The sequence below is a fragment of the Dunckerocampus dactyliophorus genome, chromosome 2 (assembly GCF_027744805.1).
Source record: "Dunckerocampus dactyliophorus isolate RoL2022-P2 chromosome 2, RoL_Ddac_1.1, whole genome shotgun sequence".
NCBI lineage: Eukaryota > Metazoa > Chordata > Actinopteri > Syngnathiformes > Syngnathidae > Dunckerocampus > Dunckerocampus dactyliophorus.
This window is the reverse complement of record NC_072820.1, coordinates 50,406,207-50,416,483: the sequence shown is the minus strand read 5'-3', so window position 1 is coordinate 50,416,483 and position 10,277 is coordinate 50,406,207. Positions and strand designations below refer to the sequence as shown.

Genomic DNA, 10,277 nt, shown 5'->3' with positions numbered 1-10,277 from the left:
CACAGAGTATTTTCTCAAAGGTGTTGGGGATCATCAAGATGTTTTCTGGCAAAATTGAGACAAGCCTTTATGTTGTTTTTGTTCAGCAGCGGTTTTGGTCTTGGAACTCTGCCATGCATGCCGTTTTTGCCCAGCGTCTTTCTTATGGTGGAGTCATGAACACTGACCTTAACTGAGGCAAGTGAGGCCTGCAGTTTTTTGGATGTGGGGTCTTTTGTGACCTCTTGGATGAGTCGTCACTGCCTTTTGGGGTCATTTTGGTTGGCCGGCCACTCCTGGGAAGGTTCACTACGGCTCCATGTTTTGGCCATTTGTAGATAATGGCTCTCACTGTGGTTAGCTGGAGTCCCAAAGCTTTAGAAATGGCTTTATAACCTTTTACACACTGATAGATCATCTCAGATTCATCTCAGTTGTGTAATGCTTTAACAGGGGGGTCAATCACTTTTTCCCCACACAGTGCCATTTAGCTTTGGATTTTTTTTTTTCATTTTCAAAGTTTCATTTAAAAACTGCATTTTGTGTTGAGTCGTGCTGTCATTGACTAATATTTCCATTTGTCTGATGATCTGAAAGATTAAAGTGGGACAAACATGCAACACTTTTCACACTTTTTGTATAAAACGCCACTAGGTGGCAGTATTTCTCTGCAAACACCCGCAGTTTTACTTTTAGTTTTATTGAACACCTGATAGCTTCTTTTTCTTACATGTTAAAGAGTTACTTCTATAATAAAAGATGTTTATGAGGGCTCTTGTTCCTATTGTCGCTGTGTATGTATAAGGAGTGATCACGTGGACTCCTGCAACAACAACGCAAGCACCAGACGATGGCTTAACACTACAGAACTTTACTTGAATTTCATCCAAGTTCATCGTCTATACAGGGTCTCTATTCACAGGATCTGAAATGAAATGCTGGGAAAGAAGGAAAAGAAAACAGAAAAGAAACAAAAAACACGACATACAACTGAGGTATTAGCCAAAAGCATGTACAGGTATGTCATGTACGAGTAGTACATATTCACCAGGACTGACAGTTTAGAATTAGCAGTGTCCTCTGCATTTAAAAAACATTTTCTCTTCATTATATACTGTATATATATATATATATATATATATATATATATATATATATATATATATATATACACATATATATATATACATATATATATATACATATCACAACATGAGGTAGGAGATCAGTGTCTCGATTCATGCAAAGAACAAAAGTGTCATCACATGGTTACTGGCAATGGTCCTATACACAGACACTGCACTTTCATGTTTCAGCATTTGGGTGGGAGTAAAGGAGGGCGTGGGGGGATGGGTGCTTCTTTTCAGCAAAGCCATGAATATATTTATATTTATATTTATATATATATATATATATAGGAAAATATCCTTACAATAAGTGTATAAACGAAAGGAAAACAACAATGTAGCTATTGTTGCTGGGAAGGACAAGGCATAGACGTGCCACCTGCGACCAGGATAAAGCGGTGGATATGTCCTTTTCATTCGGGTGGGGCGACCTTTGCACGTCTGTAAAAAGTCTGTACAAAGCATTTCCAAGTTGTCATAACACTGCAAAATGCAACAGCAACAACAAGAAAAGAAAAAAGCAAATGCCCTGCACGCCTTCATGACCGTACTCTCACGTGGTGCACCACTCGCGGCCTAAACAGCAGCCCCTTGTGTACAAAATGCTAAACTGCAGTGTGGGGAATGAAATGGGACAAGTGATATTTCCTGCTGAATTAAGACAATAAAAATACTCGGTGTGAATTCAGTGGTGTCCAGAGTACACACACACACACACACACACACACACACACACACACACACACACTTTCATCATTATCATCATCATCCTCAGATCCAATAATGATCAAAAACTTGCACAGTTTCATGCACGTACTGCAAGCCTCAGCCGCTCATCATTATTTTACTCATTTTTGTGACTATGTGACGCAAACACGAGAGGCAGCAAAACATGCAAAAAAAAATATTATATATATATATATATATATTTTTTTTTTCTTCCCCCTTCCAAAAATTGCAATTTTGCTCAGCGGATGAACGAATGTAGAATAGTTTCATTAAAGAGAACGGGAAAGGGGCATAAGAAATACAAAAAAAGAAAAAGTGTGATGTTTTCCTCATTTGCCCTGCAAAAAGCCTCCCGGTTTCCACCCTGCAAATTTGCAAAGAAAAGGAAAAGAAGCGAAAGGCTTGAAAACTTTGGAAGCCTTTTGGGGTTTGTGGTCCAAGTGACGTAACGTCACAGAGCAACAACTCATATATTAATAATGCCTACTGTATTTACAAAAACGTCCATAGAAATCTTCACTTCATATGTTAAATATCTTCTTTCATCGTTATTATTATTGTTATTATTATTAAAGGTGTTTTTTGTTTTGGCGCCTTGGGTGACTTTTTCGAAGGAGCGAGATGGAGCACAGTGGAATGTCTTATCGGTTTGCACTTTTTTCCTCTCCCCTCAACAGATGCATAAACATTTGAAAAGCCAAGGACGCCCCGCCCCAATCAGTTTGTCATTTAAACCATTATTTACACACACACACACATGCGCACGCGCACATGCACACGCGGTGATCGGGATCTCTTTAGAGGCAATAAAAAGCACTTTCCGCCTGGCACCGTGAAAAAAAGAAAAAAAAAGTCTTCTCTTCCTGTAGCTGGATGGACAACACACTAAACCCCCCCCCCTGCGGGGACCAGGACGTGCCGTGGCAGTGTGGGGAGGGGGTGCTCACATACAGTTCCATTGTGGACAACAACAGCTGCCTCCATTCTGATGGCACACAACAAAACCGCTGGCGTCCAGGCCACCCACCCTGGGATCACCCCACCTGTCCTGGGGGGTGGGGTGTCACAGAGAGGTGGGTGGTGGTTTGTTGGGGGGGGGGGGGGTACAGTGTAATAGGGAGCGATGAAGCATCTTGGAAAAAAGGAGCACAGTGTTTCTTGTCTGGGAGGAAGCCACAGTGTTGAGGAGGATGAGGGAGGTCTTCAGATGGGGTGGGGGGCTGGGGGGTTACGCTACGTCGAGGAGGGGTGCTCGCTTCACCATTGGCATATTCTCATGAGGCAGTCTTATATAGATATATATTATAAAGAGTAAAGGTGTTTCTCCGTTGTAGATGACGCGTGTGTCGTGGAAGAAGAAGAAGAAGAAAACAAGAGGCTTCTCTCCACAAAATAAAAGCGTGATCAAGCAGCACTGGTTGTGTCCATTATAACCTATAAATTAAAAATCATGCCAAAATAATAATAAAAAAAAGTCTTTAAATACTGTTTGTTGAGAGGACAGGGAGCAAATGAAGGAGGAATAATCATGATAATCATAATCATAAAAAGTTGAAGTGCACAAGAAGAAGAAGAAAAGCTCCTTGTGATGCATCAGGCTGATGTGTTTGTCACCAGGAGGGCGGCGCCTGGAGGGGCTGCAGTCACTTGGGGCCAGCCACTGGGGCCTCCGAGAAGGAGGAAGGGGAGGAGGAGGAGGACGGTGAATGGGCGTTTGGGGGTCCGGTGGACGGGGTGAGAGGAGGAGAGGGGCTGCCTCCCACGCCGCCAGACTGGGCCATCTGCTGCTTGAGCTGGCTGATGGTGCGCTCCAGCTCCTCCCGCGCCTCCCGCTCCTGCCGCAGATCCTCCTGCAGCTCCTGCCGGTCGGCCTCGGCCCGCTCCAGCCTCTGATGCAGCTCCGACAACTGGGGGAGGAGGACATCAAAGTTTAGTGTTACTGCAGCATATTTAATAATAAGAATAATGATCATGACAATAATGCTTGCTTAAGGGTTTGTCACACAGTGAATTGAACAAGAGGGGGTTGTTGTCGTGTGTACCTGCGCGGTGTAGTGCGCCTCCTGCTGGCGCCGGACCGTCGGCTCGCAAGCACATGCTTGCTGGCGTAGTTGCTCCAGGCGCGCCTCCAGCTCCAGCTGCTCTTGGCGGGCACGGCCGAGCTGGCGCGCCTGCTCGCTGTGCACCGCCTCCAGCTCGGTGCGGAGCTCTCGCTGCTCGGCGCTCAGCTCACGTAGCCGCGCCGCCTCGCCACCACGCAGCGCCTCAAGCTCCTGGAAGACATACAGACCGGGTAAGTGGAAATGACGACGACCATGATGATTTTTTTTCATTTGAGCGCAAGTGCGAAATCACCCGCCATGGGGCCAAAAAGTGTTGCGAGTGGCAGCAACTTGATGCAGAAGGTGAGAAACACGCTTGAAATCACAGTCTGCATCCATTCCATTCATTTTCTACATGAAAAACCATCATTATTCTCGAGAAAAAGCATTTTTCTCTTAATTGTGTGTGTCTGGAACACATTCATAGGAATGAAGTTATTTCCTATGGAGGACAATCGGCATAGAAAATGAATGAATATTTCCTATGGTTTTTGTACATTTTGGTTTTCGTCAGAACTTTGGGAACAAATCAATAATAACCAATAACGACATCATATTGATGGAAACCAGTTATGTCATTCAATCCCAGCCATTTGTCAAAAGACAACCCCTTCAGTGGCGGCCTTTTTAGACCATTTGGACTCATCTTTCAAGGAACTAAAGTATGTGCGTGTGTGTTAAAATGTCCCTCCGATGCGTAACCTTCTGCACGCTGCACTCCTCCACACTCTCTCACTTCCTCCTTCCTGTCATGTGTGATTTTCCGTCCATGTGTTCGCACGTCTGCCACCTTGTGGCCATTTTTATGGCTTAAAAGTGCTCTCAAGTGAAATGCATTGGTGGGGAGTTGCGTCATCCCCTCTTTTTGCCTCTCATGAAAAAAACCCGTAAAAGACGTATCAACACGTTTTTGGGATCGGTCGTTTGGGTTTACCAAAACGTCTTTGGCATTGAATGAGTTAATAATTCATTATTAATCATCTTCCAAATCGGTGAACCATCTGGTAGATTTGTCACATTCCTTAGCTGATGGATGGTCATGACTCCTTCTCGTTTGCTAACAACCTTTTTTCCCCGGTGTGTGTGTGTGTGTGTGTGTGTGTGTGTGTGTGTGAGTGACCGGAAGAAAAGCTCAGACTTGCCGGGGGGGAGAGAAGACAGCCCGGCCTTTTTCAGGTTTTTTTTCCCCCCTTATGGTGAGAATACTTGTTTTGGGGTCAGCAGGGTGTATTTAAGTGCTCTAACTGCATATGTTGACTTTTTTGGAGTGATGAATAAAAGACAAACGTGAATACGAGCTAAATGCTGAATGTTAGTGTTGGGACGCCTGTGTTCTGGCGTTCTAAAGTTCTGGTGTTCTGCTGCATTTCTCTGAGTAATTGCTCACCATTTCCAGCTGCAGCTGTTTGTGCAGGGTGGAGTTGAGCTTCTCCTGCTGCCTGCTGTACATCTGCATGATCTCCACCACGATTCGGTCCTTGTCGTCCTCCACCGCCACGCTTCCGCCGCAGCCCGCATCCTCCCTGGTTACTGGCGGCGATGCGGGAGGAGGAGGTGGAGGAGGAGGGGTGTGGGCGGCTATCTTGCCGCTCAGGCTGCTTGTCTCCATGGAAACTGCCTGGGCTTGGCATTCCCTTTCGGCGGCGGCATGTTGGGACTTGGCCTCCTCGGCGGCAGCGGCCAGGGGAGGCGACGCGTGAAGGTCTGAAAGAGATGAGGGATGAAGTTAGACCCAAAAAAAAAAGAAGCATAGAGGAGGCGGCTGTACGGCAGGAAGTGCGAGCCGAGCTGGTGCGCACTCTTGCCTACGCCAAAAAAAAAAAAAGTTAACACCTCCATCTCGCCCATGAAAAATCAGCACATAACTGGATGGCCATTCATCAATGTATCAATGCATGGGGGGCGGGCTGCTAATGAAGGGTTTTGCAGGCAGAGCTCCCATGGAGGCAATTGGTTGTTTGCCCGCCTTATTTTAGTCCCACAGCAGGAAATAACACGTCTGGCACAGGAGAGCCTGCATGCTGTACATGCTAGCACCGCACATGCACACACACACGCACGCACATGCACATGCACATGCACACACACACACACACACACAAAACACAAACAGGACGACGTGCATCACAACAAAGTAGGAAGGACAGAAATAGCAAAAGGTGCAGACAGAGCGGAGTGCAGTGAAGCAGGAGAGAAGGAAAACAGTGACAGCAGACTGCAGGAGGTGGAGTTGAAGATGAGAATGGATGGATGGAAGGATGGAAGGGTGGATGGATGGATGGATGGAAGGAAGGGTGGAAGGTGCCAGGGAGACACAAGGATGAAACATTCCTGTCATTCACGTGCATGATGATAGTATGAACACACACTTGTCTGCATATAAAACACACACACACACACACACACACCCTGGAAGTGCAGAAAAGGAGGTCACTGCCACCCTGTTTGCTCATCAACAGTGAGGGTTCCCCCCTGAGTCTTTAACTGAAGGTCAGCACGTGATTATGTGCATGGCTGCAGGCACTGTGTGAGTGTGTGTGTGTGTGCGTGTGTGAGAGAGAGAGATGGACGTTTACTGTTTACAGTGAGCACGTGTCTCCTCCATAAGCAAGATATGCTTGTCTCTTCCGCTCACGTCGTACGGATGCTAACGGCTCCTGCTAGCTGCTACGTGTGTGTGTCTGTGTGTGTGTCATTTATTTACATGGAGGAATATTTCGGCATCTCATCTGCACGCGTGAGAGGTAAGAAGCCTGATAGCAAGCGTACTTATTAATAACAAATGACGGACGTGTGCTGTAAGCTCAGCGCTGGGATTGCGGGGCACCCTTCAAAAGTCGAAGCCAAGGATATTCTTGGGGAAAAAAAAAAAGGCCTCACGACTTAATTGCGTGGGTGTTTTTTTTCTTTTTTGGGGCTGTTTTTCCTGTGACGCCACCGCAGAAGGCTACCATTGAGGGCAAAGAGGAAAAGTGCGATGATAACCATAGAAATGAGTGCATCTGTACAATATAGCAAATACAATATAAACTAATAAAAGTAATAGCACCAGGAACACCTTCACTGTATCGTAGCATAAATGAATGTTACATGTAAACATTGGCTGCACATGAAGAAAGGTTCTATGGAGCAGATTGTTGCAACTTGCATGATTTCCTATGCTGGCAAATGTAGTTTGTAGTAATGAGTTGGAGATGAAGGGGCAAGGCAAAGGCTGGCGTGTGATGATGACTGCGATACCGACCCATGGGGGGCTCGTCGTGGTGCAGCACCCGGCGGCCGTAGTGCTGTTTCAGCAGCGCTCCCAGCATCTCGGGGCTCATCTCCGCCTCCCGCCGCAGAGACACGTTAGGAGCCACCATCTTATCGTACGTGTACAGGTAGTAGCTGGGGGACAAACAGATACCATTAGGCACTCACACGCCCACCCCACCCCCGACACACACACACACACACAATGGTTGACAGTTTTCACAGCGTGAAATGAATTCTGCTTATTTCCTCGTTCTTAAGTTGCTGTCTACGTGTGGTGATTGATGGACTGACTGGAGCGCCTCTTCTGTTTTTGTTAGCTGACTCATCACCGCCAGCAATGTCACCTTTCATGTACTTGTGAGGCTCATAAAACCTTACGAGCCACGGACTTTGCATGCATGTATATGTACTGTATGTTGCAGAGGCGCACACACACACACACGCCTGCCATAATTTATTCTGCATGAGCTATAAAAGCACGGTGGTGCTGAATGTGCTAAGTACAACAACAGTTGCTTGCCAAGTGTTTCAGTGGAGTCACGAGCGTAAAAAGCAAGAACACAGCAGAGGAATACGGATATCTCTTATCTTGTGTTTACACCAGCTCCGCCTAAACAGACCTTGGCCTTATCACAAATGTCCAGGTGGCGCTACAAGTGAGGGAGAGAGAAAGATACTGCCTGCAGACGCAGAGAAGACAGCAAGTGGTCTTTTTGCTAGCGCCGCCACGGAGGCACGACGGACGGCAGGGAATAGGACGCAGATCAGATCACAGGAGGAGGTGGAGAGGACGGAGGAGACAGAAAAGACAAGAGGAGAGAGGATGGGGGAGACAGCAAAGGAGAGAGGATGGAGGAGAGAGGACAGGATGGAGGAGATGGTAGAGAGGAGAGGAGAGAGGGCAGAAGAGAGAGGAAAGGACAGAGAAGCGAGGAAAAGAAAAAGGAGACAAGGAGGAGAGGGGAAACGAGATGACAGAGGAGAGTAGAAAAGAAGAGGAAGGAGCAAGGAGTGGACCCGCCCCCGCCAAGAGAGGTGGGAAGTAGGTTAAGCAAGGCAGCTGAGTTACTATAAAGAAGCGGGAAGCCAATTGGAATAGTTATGATAGTTTTTCATCTTAACCCTCTAAAAATGTCAAATTGCATTTATACTCTTTTTAAAGTGTAGACATCTATTTATCTATCTATCTATCTATGTACAGTATCTATCTATCTATCTATCTATCTATCTATCTATCTGTGCACGAGAACAACAGTGCAAGCAAGCCTGTAACTGTGCTACAAATTATAGTCGATAACTGATATTATCGACAACATTTTTTTAGACCATTTTTCCACTCATTATATGGCATATAACCATATTGAATGGTTGCATTTCTTTTGCAATGTAGAGGGCGACACTGTCTGTGTGCGCGAACCATTATGCGCTGTTTTGTTTATACTTACGCCGCCAACCAAACGCCTCAGTAAGCGTTGGCGGTTGGGATGAAGGCTCTGCTGCACCTCCGGCGGTAGTTTTTGTTTTGTTTTGTTTTTCAACCCAGTTGGGAAAATTGAAAAGGATGGTCGTGTTTCAGGCGTGCATACAAGTCGGTCGCGTTCCCCTTTTTCCTCGTCACTACTTCCCAACAAATGCGACATACCGGTTCGTCGGTGTTCATGCGCTCACCGTGTTCGTTCCGTTTAAAACCCAAATATTCCCACACTGGGGATGTCGGCTGTGGCATTCTCCTCAGAAACCATCGCTTCGGTGGTCACGAGGCTAACTGCTAGCCCTCTGGATCCACACGCTAGTAGCCTCCACAAAGAAGCTGAATGAGAGGAGGGTTCTCCGTTCACTCTCTCTGTTCTTTCCACTATAGAACCAACGGCACAGACAGATGCAGAGTGAAGCCTCTTGTCATCCAGCCTGTGTACTTTAGAGAGACATGCATGACGCACCCAAGCATGCGCATGTCAATTTATCGAGGCCGGCATAATGATTTTTTTTTTATTGTTCGATTTATCGATTATCGTGACAGGCCCACGTGCAAGTCTTTGGAAAAAACGGACACTATGAGTCCCCGTTTTGAAAAATGACAAACAAAAATTATGGAAAAATTGCAACAGAGGGAGGAAAAAGGTGGAAAAAAGCCAAGTCCTGCAGAGAAGGGATGCAATGGTTGAGGTTGAACTGGTCTAGGTTGAAGTCTGAGTATTTTTTGGTTCACTTGTGATCGTCCAAACATTCAGCTGCTCCACTCATCTATTTTTATTCACATTTACTCTAAGAGGAGGATTATCTCCAGCCCTACACATGGTGAACAGTGTAGTACCTGGGGTGAACCAGGGTGGGGTGTCCTGGCTCCTCTTTGATGTCCGAGAAAAGGCGGTTATATGCCGCAGCCGCTGCAGACGTCTTATCCTGTGGAGGAGAAAAAAGACAATTGTAGGTGTCTCTTTGAAGACAACTTGGGATAGGAGAATTACTACACAGGTATAATTACATGCATGTGAGTGCTCAGATGTGCACGTGCAGGAGGAAATGGGCTGCGATGTACGTGGCGCTGTGGGGATGCTAATCTAATACGGCTAATATATGCATGAGTGGATGTGGATGAGGGATGATGCGTCAAGCATCACCTGCAAAAAACGGAGGGTCTGTATGTGTGTATGTATGTATGTATATGTGTATGTGTGTATGTTTGTATATGTATATGTGTGTATGTATGTATGTATATGTGTATGTGTGTATGTTTGTATATGTATATGTGTGTATGTATGTATGTATATGTGTATGTGTGTATGTTTGTATATGTATATGTGTGTATGTATGTATGTATATGTGTATGTGTGTATGTTTGTATATGTATATGTGTGTATGTATGTATGTATATGTGTGTACTGTATGTATGTATACGTGTATGGGTGTATGTGTATGTGTGTATGTATGTATATGTGTGTACTGTATGTATGTATACATGTATGTGTGTATGTATGTATGTGTATATGTGTGTGTGTGTGTGTATGTATGTGTATGTGTGTATGTATGTATATGTGTGTATGTATGTATATGTGTGTATGTATGTATGTATGTATGTATGTAT

General features: G+C 45.5%; 1 protein-coding gene across 3 annotated transcripts in view; it reads right to left on the bottom strand.

Moving 5' to 3' along the window:
- Positions 1-834: 834 nt before the first annotated feature.
- skila (SKI-like proto-oncogene a) overlaps positions 835-10,277 on the bottom strand; it is a 39,312-nt gene continuing 29,869 nt past the window's right edge. For all 3 annotated transcript variants that reach the window (XM_054758711.1, XM_054758693.1, XM_054758701.1), the window contains exons 4-8: positions 9,507-9,595; positions 7,182-7,324; positions 5,325-5,641; positions 3,878-4,108; positions 835-3,742 (exon numbers count right to left, since the gene is read on the bottom strand). In XM_054758711.1, coding sequence (XP_054614686.1) covers positions 3,479-3,742; positions 3,878-4,108; positions 5,325-5,641; positions 7,182-7,324; positions 9,507-9,595 — 1,044 coding nt within the window. In that variant the 3' untranslated portion in view covers positions 835-3,478. The remainder of the gene's footprint in view (positions 3,743-3,877; positions 4,109-5,324; positions 5,642-7,181; positions 7,325-9,506; positions 9,596-10,277) is intronic.